General features: G+C 45.0%; 1 protein-coding gene across 5 annotated transcripts in view; it reads right to left on the bottom strand.

The window, feature by feature from the left end:
• The window catches only part of NDRG3 (NDRG family member 3), a 64,692-nt gene that overhangs the window by 11,317 nt on the left and 35,272 nt on the right, over positions 1-18,103 (bottom strand). For 4 of the 5 annotated variants that reach the window (XM_030009765.1, XM_030009768.1, XM_030009766.1 and 1 more), the window contains 4 exons: positions 2,737-2,842; positions 1,913-2,033; positions 1,322-1,384; positions 932-992 (listed from right to left, as the gene is read on the bottom strand). In XM_030009765.1, coding sequence (XP_029865625.1) covers positions 932-992; positions 1,322-1,384; positions 1,913-2,033; positions 2,737-2,842 — 351 coding nt within the window. Of the gene's footprint in view, positions 1-931; positions 993-1,321; positions 1,385-1,912; positions 2,034-2,736; positions 2,843-7,251; positions 7,377-18,103 lie in introns of all 5 variants that reach the window. The other variant, XM_030009769.2, reaches the window with a different exon arrangement.

Genomic DNA, 18,103 nt, shown 5'->3' with positions numbered 1-18,103 from the left:
TGCATTGTATAGATTAGCACTGGTTAAGCAGAAGGAAACAACTCTGTCCTCAGCAGGAAACTGTCTGCAATCCAGGCAGCATGGCAAGGGCTTTCTGGCACTTCAGTGAGCTGAGGACAAAGGCTTATTTGCATGATCTTCTCTTTAGCAAGACTGAAAACTACACAAGATACAAAAGGCAAGTAACAGAGCAAACACCAGTGCCTCACGCTGCCCCAGGCTCAACCCTGACTGGAGGAAATGGGAAGCAGAGAACTTTCTGTAGGAGGGGCAGCTGCATGGTAAAGTGGCTTTAAGCAGCAGTAATGTCCTAGATAATCAGCAACTCTCCGCACTCAACTACTTGAAGCAAACTTTACTGAGATTGCCAGATTTCTGTATTTTTTTTTTTAACACTATCTCTGAAAGATTCAGGCAAATTCCTTAGCAGCTAAACTAAGTCCACTGACTTCACATACTTATAAACGCTCCGCTAGAGAGAAATGTAGAAGTATGTACCAAGATTAAGCTAGCACTCTTGTCAAAGGGTGGAGTGCAAAATCTACTTCCTTACAGTGAAAAAGCACATTCCTCATCAGTGCTAGTTCACAGCACATCACCATATCAATTGTTTGGTGTCATAAACACTGGAAACAGCATACAGTAATGCAGCCAGTCTTTGTGAAGACATGAGGCTGGATACTCCTAGCAGTCAGGATGGGCTCTGCTGACTCAAAGACATCACACTACAATCTTTCCATGTCTGGCATAGCTTGAGAGTAATCATGGCTGCTCCAGTTTAACCACCTGGACGTGAAGTAGCTTTCACATGGCTCCCTGCAGGCTTACTGTAATTACTGACTACTACTTTGCCCGTGCCCCACAAATGGTCTGTTTGAACAGTGGAGGACCACAGCTCATGTAAGTCACAAGGAAATGAAGAGATACTTACTGCACACCTGCTGAGGACATAAGCTCCAGCTCCCAGTCCAATCCCAATGAAGCTTTTCAGGCTGAAATATAGGCATTTCACAATCAGCAAGGCTAACTTAAGCTCACTTATGCTGAAGCACCCCTAGAGGCAAATTCTTTCCCCTCACTACATCCAGCTGTTCACTTATGGTTCATTTTCAAAACAATCCAGCAATGATGTAGCAGCCATAAATTGTCTCATGTGGCAGACAGTGTTCCCAGCATAAGAACCAGACAGGGTTAGACAGGTTAGGACATGCTCAGGCCTCTTAGGACAACTCAGTAAGCATATCAGATGTTGCAAGGATAGAGATAGGTGCTGGAATGGCTGTATCTAGCTGGCTCACCCCATTTCCTTTCAGAGACTTACTTCAGATGCGTCAGAACAGCAGGCAGCATTTCAGCCAGTTCATCCATACTGGGATACTGGTACCTGAAAATCGAGAGAGACTGAAATCAAAGCACCTCCAAATACAGCTTGACAGAGGTTACCTTCCAGTTCTACCCAACGTAGGAGAGACAAGGAACATCTGACAGGCATGTGCACAGGTGATTATTTCGCAACAACACTGTACATTCCAGCCAACTGCATGGATCCCATACCTCAGAGCAAGACTTAACACAGAGCTGTGTTTTTTTGGGCAGTCGGGCTTCTGTGGGAGGATGGACAGATGGAGCAAGGAATACCAGCTAGATTGCAGTATGCTGGGCTCATGCTCAAGTCAGAAAGCTGGTACCAGCACTCACCACTAGTGAGGGCTTTACCCATGCCTCAGTAATAGAGAGTTCCCTGAATGCCCCTTGGGAAGCATCCTCATCTTCCCATTTCCTCTGCTCCTGAAAGCTGCCTGCTACTACACTCAGCCTAGCACTCCCAGCTGGCTTAAACTGGATGCTACCTCAGTCCAGACTGCAGTCCAGACCACATCTGGAACAACAAGGGTTTCTGCAGAGCTCTTACCCAGATGGGAATGGGGGGGCTCCTTCCTGCTGGCCTGGTGCATCCACATGGCACACAGCAAAATGCTGAGTGATCTCTTGCATGTCTTCAAAGTTAAAGAATGCATTAAAACAGGATTTGTCTACAACAACAACAAAAAAGAAATGAGACATTTCCTGAAGTTTTGTTGCGACCCACCCTCCAAACACCAGGGCACACACCTGCATGAGCCCAACTCCCCTGCTGAGTCTGCTGGGCAATGGATGCTGGGTGATCCATGCTGCTGCTGTGTCCCCCTGACTGCAACGCAGCAGCAAGTCCTAGCAAAGTAATTGGCACGACTGGAAGGCAGGCAGACAAATAACACCCCAGCATGCGTGCCCAGGAAAATAGGGCCCTGCAGCACTTAAGATACTCACAGTACATACTGAGGAGCACCTGTGTGAACATAACACTGTATGTTGGGTGGGAAGACATGTGGAAAGAACAACTGAGCCTGCTAGAAACACACTACTGCAGCCTTGTAGAAGGGACTGGTTCACCTGCCCAGCATCCAGGGAACAGATGCCTTTTGGCAGCTGTGTCACACAGTGCAAGAAGTCAGCTAGAGCACTATCGTGTGGTGGGTGGACCTATTTCCACGTTTCCACCTTGGCCCTATCTTTCAAGGGCTGCTGGAACGGACAGGGGCGTGCCACATGCTCTCTCTCCTGCAGACCTTTATCTTTTTACTCTGGAATGACCTGTCTCATCTCAGCTTGAGGACAGTCTCACTGGTCCCCACACTCAAAAGCAAATACCATGAACAACCACTTTTTCAGGGTCCTGGGAATGCAAGGGCTTACGGTTGAGGCCAATGTCATGGTATGTGAGGATGACAGGTCTGTTCCCCTTGGGTGTGCCCCGCATGGTGACATGGACCACTCCAAAAGCTGTCTCAATGTCATGTTCCTGCAGAGAGAGAAGAAGGAGCCTCAGTGTTACGTGTGCTGCCTGTGCTACAGGGAACCCTAACTAAGGGCCAGCAGCAAGGGCGTCATCCACACTTTAACATTGCTCTCCTATGCACAGCTCTTGCAATCTGCAACCCTTTCAAATCTCTCTCTCCAACCACTGCCAAAAGCAGGTTGCTTTTGTACAGATGTGTGAAGCGTTTGGGGCTGTGTCTTCCTGTGACCAAGATCTCATTTCAATGGCCTTTAGTGACGTTGCTGCACCATAGCAGAAGCTGGGTGTCATGTGTCCATCTGTCTCTAGGGGTTCATGGCATCACAAATGCAGCTCCACTCCCATAGCCAAGCCTGCGCTCCCCAGCTGGCATCCCTCTCCCTCCAACCCACCAGCCCACAAGTCTCTTTTCAGTGTGCCTCCAACCCACACCCCTGGGAACATCCTGTCTGCGGGCAAGCTGATGCAAGGGGACACAGCAATATCTGAGAGGCTGGCAGCAGCCCCAGCCCCTGCGAACCATGTACCAGAGAGTTCTCGAAACAGCATGACAATGCAGAGCAGGCAGATGGCTGGGACAGCAAAGAGACCCAAGCGCTGCAGATCCAATCACCGGCTACCTGGGAGGTTGTACCTATCCACAGGGGAGTGGGTGGCAGCTTTTCCTTTCAACAGCAATAAAAATGAAAGATGCAGATCCACACATACCTGTTCTCCCAGGCTGCCTGTCTACTGCAGTCCCACCTTGGCCATTTGGCCAAGAGCCCATCAGGTCTTGAGCGCACTGCTGCATTGACGCTCGCTGATCTGTCACCCCAGGGAAGGCTGAGCGCTGTGCCTTAACCAAGCACTTTTTTTCCCTGCTACCAGGTTTGGTAATGTGACAGTAAAACACCCTTAGGCTCCTCCAGCAGCTGGCACAGATACAGGAGGTTATGCTGGTTTCCAGCTGGGTATCAGTGAAGCAGTTTCATGACCTGTTTCATGATTATTTGCCAGCAAAACTATGTGCCTTTTCCCAAGCAAAATATTGAGGGCTTTTTGCACTGCACCTTGCATAAGAGAGCAAGAGGACCATGAGTCCTCTGGGTACCTCTCCAATACCTGTCCAGTGCAGAAACAGAAGCCACAGCCTCACGATGACGAACACAGAAATGCCCACAAAGTTGTCTGAGTTTAACTAAAATAGCTGCAAACACATTTAGACAAACACTGATCTGGGATAACTACAGACTTTGGAAAAGCTGCAGAGATGGCAGTAAGGCTTGGTACACAATATCACCTGTAAGTCCTTTCTCTCATCTACAGAAATCAAAGGAGAGACTTGCTCTGACTTACAGACAGTGTAAAAAGCACCAATTATTTTCTTAATATTAAAACAATACCTACTTAGGGAATAGCCTCATGTTTCACCTGAAGACAGGACATTACAACCTCAAAAATATTTTTTACGAGTTTACACAAAGTATGTGAATTTTTTTTTTAAACAGTAATTTCCAATAACCCGAAAGTGATTAGACCAAATACAGGACAGGTGAGAGTACCTGGCTTGCAGCACATCAGAAATTCACCTCATGCCTCCTTTCTGGGCACTCCCAAGGGCTGGCTGTGAGCCAGACTGATTTAGCTCTTGCAGTGAAAGATCCTCTTACCCCAAGCTGTACTTCTGTTTGGGGGCTCCAAAGCCTCTCCCCTTCCCCCAGAAGTGTGGCAACAGGAGGAAGCTGCCACAGCCAAATCACCTGAGGTAGCCTGAAGCCTTCTCCAGCTTGGCTTTGAAGGATAAAGATACGCCTCTGACTACTCTCGTCTCCAGAAAGGGGTTGCGTTTTACTTCCATGCAGCTGTTGCATTGTGCACTTGGAGAAGCTGGAGTACCTACAAAGCAGCAGTGATCTGCCTGCAGGAGACGCAGGCAACAGAATAGAGCAGGTGAGTTTATCCAGCCTGATGCTCACCCAGCTCACTTTTCCTTAGGAGTGGGCTGTGGGCCAAGGCGTCCTGCACAGGTAGGAAATGACTAGTCCATGTGTGCAAAGTGAGTCTGGGTCCATGCAGCAGGACTGCCTGCCTTTGCAGCAAGGGTGCACGAGGAAGCCCAGGGTGCAGCCTCCATCTCCTGAGCCTCTGGAAAACCACCAGGCTCTGCCCCTTGCCTGTCTTCTCAGCGCTGCTCTGCTAAGCTGGGCAAAGTCCTGTTTTGCACTCCAGCTGGACATGTTGTGCAGACATAGCAGTGGCCCTCATTTTAGCATTCTCCAAGTTCGCAGGTGTTAACAAGTCCTTTAACAAAAGCAGCAACTTTTGGATGAGGCCAAGGGTGGTGACTGGCAGTACACATGGCTGAAACGGCAAAGCGCAACAAACTCATGGAAGAGCCCAGCCAGTGCCAAAGCAGCCGGAGCTTGCAACCCCCAACTGCACTTCCCTATGCATCTGAGCTAACCAAGTGGTTGACTGCCATTAAAAGTAGGTCTCTCTGCCAGCTCTGGAAGTTGTGGTCTCTTCCGTAAGCAGCTTTAACTCACTGACCTGACAGGAAACTATCCAGCTGCCTTTTATTTTTTTTTAAATCTTACTTTGTTAGATTTCTGCCAGATCACCGAGTTAAGAAGCTCACAGAGAGGTCTCGCAAATGCTGGTTCTGGCTCAGAGCCCAAGGGGAGTGCATGGGTTGGTAGAAGAAATAACCCTACCCTGAACACAAGGCCAGTTAAACTGACTCACGTCTCATGAAACTGCACCTCCAGAGGACTAGGGAGGGTTTTATAAGCAGCAGCAAAAGGCTGACTATCAAACAGAAGCACAAAACCCAAACTGAGCCAACAGTGAGAAAAGCACAGAAGTCAACAAAAGAGCTGATGTTTTTAAAAAAAGTCAGCAATACAGTGCCTTTTCTGGAATTACATTCAAACTTACTGCTAAGGTCACATGTGCTTCCACTAAGTAGAATACTGGACAAGGTACTAGAAACAGAAACACCCACCTCTCTTCAGAGCTTTTGTTCAAGCACCTCAACGTGCTTCATATTGTAACACCCTGCATTTTTGTTTTCTGAAGTTCAGCTTGGGTCTTAGCTCTCTAGTAGGGAAGGAAAAGAGTTTCCTTGCACTAAAAAACAATCCTTGCTCTCCAACTTACTTTGACTTTGCAGATTGTGTAAACTGCAATCTGGGGAAACGAGATAGTTTGTCAAGAGGTTTTTCATGCCACCACCAGGCACCAGCCCAATCTGAAGGGTACTCACCTCACTACTCCTTCAATCACATTAGTGATTCAAATATGTCCACAAAAGATGGAAGCAACTTGAGAAATCCCATCTTTAACAAATCTCAGCGAGTAGCACTTTAAAAAATTTAGGATGCTAAATCTGCAAACTTCTTACTCTGCCCTGTACAGTGACAAAGCCTTAGACTGGGAGTGCTTAAGGTTATTTCTTTTTTCTCTTGCTAGTTCCCAGGCAAGGTGGAAGTCTTCCTCCTGGGAAGCAGCTTCCCTCCTCTGCTTCCTCTGGTTAAAGCCTTTTACTTTTTTAAGGCTTTTTCCAAGCTCTACAAAGCAAGTAGCAGACACTACATTCAAGATAAGGGTTTCTACATTCACTTTTTTAGCTACGCATTGTAACATTGTGCTGATCTCCTTTTCAAGATTACCTGGAGAAATAAGACTGAGTTTTACCCCTAACTTCCCCACAGGTAATTCTGTGTCCAGTTTTCCAGTGAACCTTATTTTCTCTGAAACTTTGCCCTGTAGCTTCAGGGCTTTTACAAAGGACAAAAACATTTTCAGACGTCACACAACTACAGTGCACATGACTTCCCTGTCACCTGCTTTTCTCCAAAACAGCTCTCTCCCACATATCAAAGCCAAAGGACAGCATGAGGCAAGTGCTTAATACAGAGCTTAGGTATCATGCTTAAGATGGCAACAACAGTCTCTACACTTATAAGATACAACTGCTACCTTGAATTGGCCAAAAAAAAGTTATTATTTCATTATATCACTACCAGTTTATTGCTCTTCCAAACATGGAGCAGAACAACCCAGTTACAATGGGTACAATTTCTCACTGAGTACTCAGTGAGAAAACAGCAGCTTAGCAGGCTGCACCCTCTGCCCTTGCCAAACACGCTTTCTTCACATCCTTCTTTTATATACACCTTCCCTGCCAGCCACCCAGCAAGATGACCTTCCTGTGTCACACTGCCTCCGTACCCGCTGCCCACCCACAATGCTGCATATTCTCTCCTGGTATTTGCCCATTGCTTATGTAGAAATGTAGCGTTGGACAGTATCAGACACTTGTCATCTTTGCTTCTCAGACACTGGCACGCTTCGTTTCTGGTCTGTGTTCAGGCCAGCTTTGACACATTGCAGCAGAGTAGCTTGAATAGAGATTCAAGGATTGTTACCTTGTATCGAACTCCAGCTATAGTCTGAACACTGATCTGGTCCATAGTGCAGGGAAGCAGTGATAGGTGAAGGCAGGTGGAAAAGACATGGCCAGGAGACAGCCAGATTTTAACAGCTGTGCAGTCTGCAAAATAAGGACGATGAATGCGAGAAAAGATGATGATCTGCAGTTGTATTTTGAAAAGCTTGGTAACATTTAGTTTTCACTTAGGGACTGGAAACTTTATCAGAGGTTTCTCTGAAGAGATTTTATCTTCTGCCCTTATCTGTACAGTAGGTAAAAAATAAACAGCAACTACAGACAACCTGCTGTAAATGGGTACTCAACAGCAGAGGCAGCCTCACTCTCGGCAGCCTGCTCTCGCTGGCTGTAGGTGCAAATCTTGTGACGCACACATGCCGAACAGCAGCCTGCTGTTGGGGAGACAGAGCAGAGACACTAGTCCTGTGCAGGCAGCTACTATTGATCAACTCAAATAAGCTGGGAACCATCGCTTCAAAAACTAGCAGTTCCCTCAGGGGACGGATGAGAAGAGCAATGATGGAGGAGGATCAGGAGGTATGGAGACCAGCTGTAGCTGGTCAGACCAAAGGCGCAGCTAGCCTCCTAGTCTGACTTTAAGACCATGTCCTTGTGGAAAAATAAAATAGAGCAAGCGCATAGTGATACAAGATGTAAGTGTTTGAGGAAGTAACAGTTTTGCTTAATTTTCCCAACCTCCAGTAATCTGTAGGTCAAAAGAGACTTCCCAAACTGGAGGTGTGGTCTTCACTTTGACTTTCTCTTCTGAGAACTGGGCAGTCACCCCCTGCTACCTATGCCTTTGGCATCTGCCTCACCCTGTGACCAGAAAAGCCAAAACTTAACAATGTGCAGGGTGAAGAGCCACTTAGTTCCCCACCTTGTATCTGCTGGTTTTGCATGAGATCCCCCAGTCATTGGTTTGGAAGATGGAGAAAAACTGATCCCATTTCCATAACCCACAACAGTGCTGACCTAACAGCTTGTTGCAATTCCCCTTCACCTGCCCCTTTCTGGGCTGATGTGCTCTGGACAATCTGGCCAGTCCTGGTACAGCAGCTTTTTTCTAACCATTCTGCTGTTCTCCAAAATTGCCCCATCGTGCTCTGTCCTTTCTGAGACAAGAGGGCTGGCAGTATGTCAAACACACATGGGCGTGCTGTGGATTTACATGGTAGCACAATGAGGACGCTTTGGTTCTCTGTTCCTGATAAACAAGAATTGATTTGCTTTGTTGAAAGCCATGAACCCTGAGCTGATATTTTCATCCATCTCTTGCAACGTTAAGGCCTTATGCCTGTGGGTTATCATCAGCCCTAAGCCCGTCCTTTTATATTCCACTGTAGGATGGTTTTACTCAAAGTGCATCACACTTCATGTTTACCCAAAGGCAGATAAAGTTTGCCATTGCACTTTCCATCACTTTTTCCAGATCATTTAAGCGTAGATTTAAGCAGCACAGGTCCCAACACAGAACTCTAATGTGCTCCTCTAGTGATCTCAAACAACTGTGAAAATAATTGCTGGAGTTTTTTTCTTTTTTAACCAATATTTCACCCATGAAAGGACCTCTCCTCTGACCACATGGCCGCCTAAGTCCCTTAAGACATATGTCTTAGGACCCCCTTTGGTAAGGGATCTTGTCTTTTGGAAATCCAAGGAGGCTGCATCAACTGAACTGCCTTTATTTATATGGTTGCTGACTCCTTCAAAGAATTCCAACACCTCTGCAGAGCAGGACTTCTTCCCTTTACAAAAACCACATTGACCCTTTCCCAATATTTATCCACGTAATTCATCCCACTATACTCCTTGCTAGTTTTATCAGTCTGTCTGGTACAGCAGGTCAGCGAATTCCCAGAACTCCTCTGGGATCTGTTTTAAAAATTGTCTTACAGGTGAAGCACTGCAGTCCTTAGGCACCATGGCAGCTTCAGCAGAGGAGCAAAACCTCTCACTTAACAACTCAACTATTTCATCCTTAAACTCATGTAAAACTCCTGGACTGATACATCCAGTTGTGGCAACTTGCTATAAAAGCATATATTTTATCTTTTTTACAGCCTCTGCAATAGGCATTGCTGTTTAAGGCAGGGTCTCTGCCGACTCCCCACAAAGAGCATTCCAGCACAGTAACCTCTGTGAGCTGCTCTGTGGCAAGCTTGCATGCAGAAAAATTTAAATTTAGTTTTTCTGCTATGGCTAGATCTTCCCCAAGTCCTCCTTTCAGAGCCTGAGCAGTTAGTAGCACTCTCCAAACTCTCTCCTATGGTTCCATTTCCCATAGGTCTGAAACAGGACTGTTATTTTTTTCCCCCTTTAGCAAGTCATCTCTCAAAATTCCATTTTGCCTGCTTTGTTCTGTTCATGTATTTAATCTGCTAAAGTTTATAACCTTTTCCATTTTCTCCAGCTTTTTGAAGAATGCTTTTTTGTTTTCAATAGCCCCCATGCCCTTCTGTTTAGTCATGCTGGCTCCTCTGCACCATTTCTCATGTCTGCTGTGATAGATGGTGGGCATTCGCTCTCTGCTTAGCTTATTTTCAATAAGCTTCTCCATTTCTGTGCAGTTCTTGCTTTGAACTTTGAGTGCAAAACCAGTGAAGTTTACCATGTTTGGTTTTTTTTTTTTATTTTTCCCCAGGATGTTGATCTGGAGCACATTACAGTTCCCATAACAGAACAGCTCTCTGAAGACACCGTTTTGAACATGTTTCTCTGCCCTTCTCAGAATCACGTCAGTGATGGCCTTCTCCTCCCTGGGGCTCCCTAACCTGTTGCTCCATAGAAGCTTGTGGCTAAAAGGGAGTATCAGTGTCATGTCCCACAGCTGCATCTGTCTAATTGACACAGCGCAGCTGAAGCTTCTTACCCTTGTCCTGTCTCCTAGCCTTGTAGCTTCTCTAATCACCATCTTGGGCCTTCACTCACATAATTACAGACAAAACATAAGTTTCTTATTTAGGCCTGGGATTTCAGTCTAAGGGGAGTCTAAGTTATCACTGACATTAGTTAGAGCCAAATCAGATCAACGAGCTTCCTTTAACATCCACCTGCACCCTCTACCACCACCTGCATCTACCCTCTCCTTCCTGTACACTGTATCCAGGTATTAGTGTTCCACTGTCAGTGTCCACCAAGAGGGACCTCAACTCTCTTCTGTGTTCTCAGACAAGAATACAATAACCACTGGCAGAAACAAAACAGCACTGAGATTTTGGGTGCAACTTCTTGTTACAGATTGGCTGACTTGATGATGAAGTGCTATCAAAAAGAGCGCTTCTCATCCCTCTGCCCTGCCCCATGTCCAGTGAGCTGATGGTCTCACAGAATCCTGTAAGTCGGAGTGCAGGGCTGGATTCACTGTCCCACTACATCGGAAAACCAGAGCAACTGACCCTGCAGCCACAGGATCTCTCATTCGCATGGAAGGCAAGCACTGAGAGCGTACACAGAGTGGCAGAGGCACTGACTTGCCTTAGATATACTGTTAAGATATACTTTCAGGTAGGGGTTGGGCAGAAGAACAGATAGTAGCCAGAGAAAGGCCACCAATGCTACTGACAATCTATGAAAGCCCTGTGATTTTTGCTATATGCTTTCTGGTCCCAGCTCCTGAGAATCACTGCTCTTAGTCAAAGAGCCTTACACTTTAGAAAATGAAATGCATGTGAACCATAAAGGCTCAGACAGTGGAAGGTGTTAAAGACAACCCAACAGCAGCTTTAAAACATTTGAGATTAAACACAAGCAGGAACTGCTGGGAGATATTCCTTGCTGCGGAGTTCCAGAAGGTCAGACTAGATTGGGACATTATCCTATTTGGCCACAACATCTTTGAATGATTCTTAAACTGAGGAGGAAAACACATATCCAACTATGACTGCCAAAGTCTAAATTTACTTGGGACTGATTATGGGAAGAAGTGGGCACATGCCCAGGTTGGGGAACCATCTCTGACTGCCACCCTCTGCCTTTGGCCAGAAAAGGAAACAATGAACCATCTCTGACTGCCACCCTCTGCCTTTGGCCAGAAAGGGAAACAATGCAGTGCCACTGACAGGTGCCACAGAAAGTTTCCCATATTAAGAAAAAACATTTCTGAGTGAAGGAATGAGGCATCCAACAGCAGCTCCAGAGGTGCTAATGCCTTGAGCTCCAGAGACTCCCAGGCAGCAGAGGTACCTGGGTGCCAGACTGCAGCAGTCCAAATTCCAGCCATGCTCCCTCAGCTCCAGGTCAGACTGTGATCCAGAACTTAAGTTTTAAAAGTTATTAAAGTCTGAAGTAAACCATTTGTTTCACAGTAGGAATGATTAATGATGAGAATTCATATTACCAGTGCTTTTCACAACTAATTTATTAAGCTTCTTTTTTGGCATTACCAGATGATTTTTACTCCCAATGTGAAGCTGCTCAAAGTTAAAAACTAATTCCCTGGAAAAACTGAGAATTGATTTAATTTGGAGACCGACAATAAAGATGACACCTGTGAAATCCCTTCAATTTTTTTTTTTTTTTTTTTTAACATTCAAATCTGGCAGAACACAGAGCAGCAATGTGTCTGTTGCTCACATTCTGCTCAAGCTTGTAGAATGTCTGTTCTAGTAGAGGGCTAGAAACATCCCCCAAACCCTTTCAGCTTAAGGACACTCAGGTCCTGGTTCACCCAAGCCAAAGAAAACTGCCACTGCTGCTTTGCTGTGAGGTAGAGGAGATGCAGATTACTCAGGTCAGGTTTTCCCCTTTTTCAGGGATACTGTAGCTACAGCTATTATTTACTTAATGTCATCTTCACCAGTCTTGGCAAAGGTGGAAAACAATTGCAGCATGCCTCTTGGGCAACCTATCACAGTTATTAACCATGGAGAGATTAAAGTAGAGATTCCATTGTATTGCTCTTTGCAACAGCTGCCCTCCAATTTCTACACATTACTAAAACACCACCACAAACTATGTCTATAAGCTAAGAAAAAAATATTGTAAGACTGTAAAACATCACCATCTGGTAACTCTTAGCATTACAGTACCACTGACCTTAATGCAGTTGGGTAGGTAAGTGCTTACCACATCCTCTTTGTACAAAATTATTTTGGAAATAGTAGAGCTGAAGAAGACAGCTGTGTAGGAAGCAAGCCTAAATCAGATTTAAAGCAACATCTTGAACTAAATTATTCATTTCCATACAGAGCAGAAATTTATTAATAGAAAACACAGTACAATCTATGCAAGCAGGCAATGGTTTCTAGTACTTTGTGTAATTGGATTAAGTCTTAAATTAGAGAAATGCTGGGTGAGGATCAAAAGCAGCAGAAGAACGAGGTATGTAATCTGGTTACACAAACTCCAAACCATCAGGAGACAGAGGTGCTGCTGGGCTATCCCCAACCTATTGCTGTATATACAAACAAGCATTTATGTGTTCCTGTTCCAAAGGCATGTGACGCTGAAGGACAAACCTCATGTGTACCTGTAACCCCTTCTAATACTCTGTGTCAGCCAGAGAGAAATGGCAAGTCACCTCCAAAACACAGATTCTGCCAGAGGACAGATACTGGCTCTGCTGTCAAATGAACTGAATTCAAGAGACCTACAACAGGACTACAGCTGACAGGTTGGGTTTGTGCTCCCAAATTAGAGAACACAAACTCCTACAACCACATAATATTGAGGCCAACAAGCAATTAATGACAACAACTACGTGCTGGGGATGGAGCAAGATGTACTTCTCCATCTCCTGCCCAGCCCATGTATTACAAGAAGCAGTTAAAGCCACAACCTTCTTGCACTCTGGTCAAGTAACCAATGTCATGAGCAAGGCACCCAGCACAGATTTAGAATAAATATGTGGTGCTTCTTACTCCTGCTCTGAGGGTAAATCCCCCCCTTCCCCAGCTAATGCAGGAAATTGGACCTGCCTAGATCCATAATAGTTCAGGGTGAATTAAACCACTTGCAGATCAGCTCTCATCTGCCCAAGTCTGGCAGTGGGTTGTTTTTTCCCAGCACTCTGCACCACTGTTTTGAGTCAGTAGGGTATCAGTAGAGTATGCAGACTTCCCCATGGGCTGCAAACAGAACAGGTTGATGCCTCTAGCACTCTTCCATCCCCTGGACAGTGGGCTCAAGGTGCCACAATCTGCAGACACACAGCCTTTGTAAACCTGAATCCTACACAAGGAAGACTTGAATGTGCAATGGCACAGGCAAGTCCAAAAATATTTTGTGTGACTGCTAGACCCCAGACCATCTTAACCCCTAAAGGCAACCTGGAAGATAAGCCAGGGGCCATGTTTCCAGCCAAGGACAGTCCACCTGCTGACATGATGTGCCAAACTACATATCGGTATCTTGCTGAAGACCATGAACATCTTAAAATCTCCTGAAGAAGAGAAAGTAGGCCATATTCTGTGTCTCCAAACCCTCAATGTCCTTGGGAACTAGAACTGAGTCTAACTGCATTGAGTTATAACTAGTACTGCAATTACTCATTAGTTGCTCTGAAACTTTGTGTTTCAGAGAGTTGCATAATGGATGGAAACAGATCAGTCACTGTTAGTGGAAAGGCACCATTCATTTTTTTGAAGGAAGGAGGCAAATCCCTTTCTTAACATAAAGCACATACATTTGCTTTGCTGTAAGAACTCACCGACAAGAACAAAAAAGCACAGGAACTTCAAATACCACATCTGCATAATCAGCCTCTTTAGCCCACTGTTGTCACAAGCATACAGAAAGCAAAAGTAATGTTTAAGTAAACCCCATGGAAGGACTGTGCTCATAAGTTTAAACATAAAAGTCATGTTTCAGTCCAAGTCCAGCTAGCAAAAGCTTTCCAGAACTCAACACTGCAGTTTTACAGAAAACACAGTTTTTAGATGGAAAGCATCAGAGGAAGAGCTTCCCAAGAAATCGGAATAATGACAAAAAATTTCCAAAATAAAATTCCATTTTAATCATTTTTAGCTTTACAGTATTTGTTGCTATAATGTCAGCAGAAGTCAAAATCAGTACTTTAGTGGTGACACTACTTTTAATAAGATTAGGAGCAGCTCCTAATTTAGCAGACATTAAAAAAAACTTGCTTTCTAGATCAAAACATCTTCTGTGTTGTAACTAATATCACTCTAGCACTTTGAACTAGAGAACAAAAGAACTCATCGTACAAATCAGAAGAACAATGGTCCTCAATATCCTAGGCAAAACGTTTCAATGCTGGTGAGAACAGCTCCCTGTTATTCATACAGAGAAAGCAAACCCTTCCTCAAAGTGCTAACGTTTCATGTTATTTCGTTACAATCAACAGAAGATGCTTTAAAACATCTTGTAGTCAATGCCACTGTGTAGCAATCACAAGCTGGCTTTAATGATTCCATTAAAAAATGAACAGTTTCGATTCAACATCCATTACATCAGCAAGTGCACACGATGGAATATTTCAATAACTTCTCAGTAGCAGAATACCATCTCCTACCGCACAGCAAGCAAAAATAAAGCAAAGGGATTGGGCAAGGATAAGCAAACTTTTAAAAATACAGATTAAAAAGCTTCAAACAAATGTACTTGTGGAAGAACTTCTCCAAAATTGAATCAGTAAAAACCTGGGCTTATTGAAAAGTTATACCTTCAGTGGAAAAAGTGGCAAAAAATTTCTCATTGAGGTCTGTCATTAACTCTTCAAACATTTTGCTGTGTTTTACTCTCGGCAAAGGCAACACTGAGTAACTCTACATTTTCAATTAATTGCAGCAATGCATAGAAGTTGTTGTACAGGCCAGCTTTAATTTCTTTCCTCCATGGGTTTACACATGTCTGGCCTTTTCTGGTTCAGCTGAACTCTGCATGTCCTGGACTTACTTATTCCCACCTCACCTTGTGAGCTTTCTGCAAATACTCTGCCAAATCCCAGACCCATCTCCACACCCCAGGTCCTCTTCCGCATAGTGTGTGCTGGAGGGCAAAACACGTCTCTCCCTCCCTTCATGTGGGTGGGAGGCAGCAGAGGGGAAGTACTAGCTACAGATCAGATGAAATGCTAGCTTATAACAGACTGAAACATAAGGCAGATTTATTTGGATAGTTTTACAAATATATCAGCATATTCCTTCATTTGTATTTAAAGCAAATCACCTGGAAAAAGGGGACAGATTTAAGCTAACACAGAACACCTACTTCTCAAAGCAGCTGAAGAGGGTCTGCAGATAATAAAAACACAAGCACAGCTCTATTAACTGTGCAGGTCACCACACCATCTGTCCATCAGCAACCCAGACCATTTAATCCACCATCTGCCTGGGAACATTAGAAGAAGCCAAGTCTCGATTTCACTAGGATTCATATAGCTTTCAAGTAAAATATAGGTCTCAGATTTAGGTTAATACATTTTATTTCTGAGAATAACCTAGATTCATATTGATAAAGAACCCTAAGCCACCATGCTAGCTCTCCTTTTTATCTCCATTGCAAATGGTTATCAGATTACATGGGGGTTGTTTCAGCTGATGCCGAGGCAATCTGTTATTTGTCAGGATTAATTGCAGTTGCTTGTAGATGAACAGTTTAAGAAAAGCAGGGCACCAGTATCTGAAAGTCAGCTGTATCAGAAAAGCTAAAAGCTGCTTCACACCACATTCACCCAGAGTAACAAATTTCAGAAGCAAGAGGATGCTTGTTCTGTTGACTTTGCCTAGATCTGATCCTGGCAAGTTATTCAAAACTAAAAACAAACACACCGGGGAAATTAATAGAAATTCACAATGGCATCACCCATTTTCCCCAAAGGAAAGAAAGATCTTACAAACCTTAAATATACAAGTTACCTTGAACAGTAACACATGCCAAAGCTTTACAGAAAACAGCGTGCCTAACCTGTGTGCCTGGCACTACGCAACTCACGGAGTCAGTGACAGTGGTAATGACATGCTCATGAGCTGGGACTAAACTAAACACTTCTCCCAGTCATAAGCATGGATCAGCTGTAGAAAATATTTTAAAACTTCATCTTCCAGCCAGAAGGGGGTCTAGAGGTACTGCAGGATGAACAAACACTGCGGCCAGATGTGTTACTGCTCCAGCTGTATCCAAGGCAGAGCTCTGCAGGGGCATGGGTCAGTCCTAGAAGGAGCTGGGATGGACTTACAGCAAATCACCTCATGGCCGAGGGCACAGAATAACACAGGCTGAAATAATACAGGACTCACTCCAATATGTCAACGTCTTGTACTGAGGAGTTCAAACTGGACCTGCACTGTCAACTGGGTTGCCACCAGTGCTGACAGAGGGCACCCCCTTCCCTTGCCCTGCTGGCTGCAGCCTTGCAAGCAACCCAGGATGTGGTTGGCTCCATGCAAAGCCACAGCTTTATCTCCATTTAAAACAGCTTTTTTTTTTGACTATTAGAAAAATAAAAAGGCCTGAAATGTGTGTCTTGCATCACTGATGCCATGCTCTTATACTGCAAACACTACACTGTGTAAGATAATATAATCCATCCCACAAACCTCCTAAATTTTTGTCTTAAAACACACCAGAGCCCTTGCAGATGTTACTGCTATTGAAGGCTGATCAAGAACTTCTGTAACTGGAAGCCATCTTCCAGTTATCAGCCTTCGTGAATTTGTGGCCAGTTTGTGCCCGAGATCCTTCCCAAGGCTCTTCCTCCCTGTGAAACTCTGGACAAATTAAACCCCTGCCTCAGCCTAAGTACTTTTAAGTCTCTCTTTACACAACAGGATCGCCATTCCTCTGAAAGTGAGCAAACTCACTTCGAATTCCCTCTTCTCCAACACTGGTAAGTAAAGTCACATCAATTCTGCAGAGGCCTGAATGTGGCAGCCAGACATGCTTTGCCAGATTAAAAAGCAGCAGTAATTTTTCACAGGACAACACAAGAGCTCAACCTCCTAGTTTAGATACTGTTCCTGGTATTAGCAACTGAGGCAGAAAATCCAAGGACCCAATGCACCATCTATCCTCTCTGACAGATTTCAAACAGAGACTTAATCCACCCCTTGGGGGTACTTTCCAGGTAGGACAGAGGGCCAAGACAGGTGTGCTCTGAAACCACACCTTGTAGGGAGAGACGCTGGCGGGAAGTGAGGCTGGGACAATATTTACAGTCACAAGAGACACTGTGTTAACTTCTTGCTAAGAAAAATATTCTAAATGAATTACCAAGAGGGCTCCCAGAAGGAACATCTTGTCTCCTGCCCAACTGTTGCCATGGCCACCAGCTCACTGCTGATCTAAATCAAAGCACAGAGAAGCAACAAGCAAGTCCTTCCCCGGCCCAGCACTCCTGAGAGCCCCTCTCCCTGGCTGCAGGGCCGCTTGGTAGCTCTTCCCGCAGATCAGCCCCGGGGTAGACAGGGAGCCAAGACAACAAACAGCACCAGAATGTGCGGAGTGCGCATGAATTGGTGGTTGCGGCACCATGTTTCTCCGGGGCTCGCACAGCTTCAGATTTGGGATGTTTTTTAAAGAAGGGCACAAAGAGGCTTTGCTTGTTGAAGGAAAGTGTAGAGCAAAAAGGCAGCAGCGATGCACAGCTCTGTTAGAGGGACTCCTTCCTACCTTCTCACTCTGCTCAGGCTCCCAAGACCATACTGCTCACAGACAGGCAGGGGACGGGAAAACCCAGAGTTTTGTTGGGTCATTAGAGAATTTACAGTAAAGGCTCAGACACTCAGGCACTGTATTTATATTCTTTCCAATCATGGCAGACAGGCCTCAGTAGGCAATGCGTGTACTACCTAATGCTCTTACTCAAAAGCATTGCACCTATTTTTACCCATTACCCATCTGACATGGGAGCACTCTGTACCTCTAGA

The sequence above is a fragment of the Aquila chrysaetos genome, chromosome 3 (assembly GCF_900496995.4).
Source record: "Aquila chrysaetos chrysaetos chromosome 3, bAquChr1.4, whole genome shotgun sequence".
NCBI classification, from domain to species: Eukaryota; Metazoa; Chordata; class Aves; order Accipitriformes; family Accipitridae; genus Aquila; species Aquila chrysaetos.
Note: the sequence above shows the minus strand (reverse complement) of the source record. Positions and strands in the feature narration are given on the sequence as shown.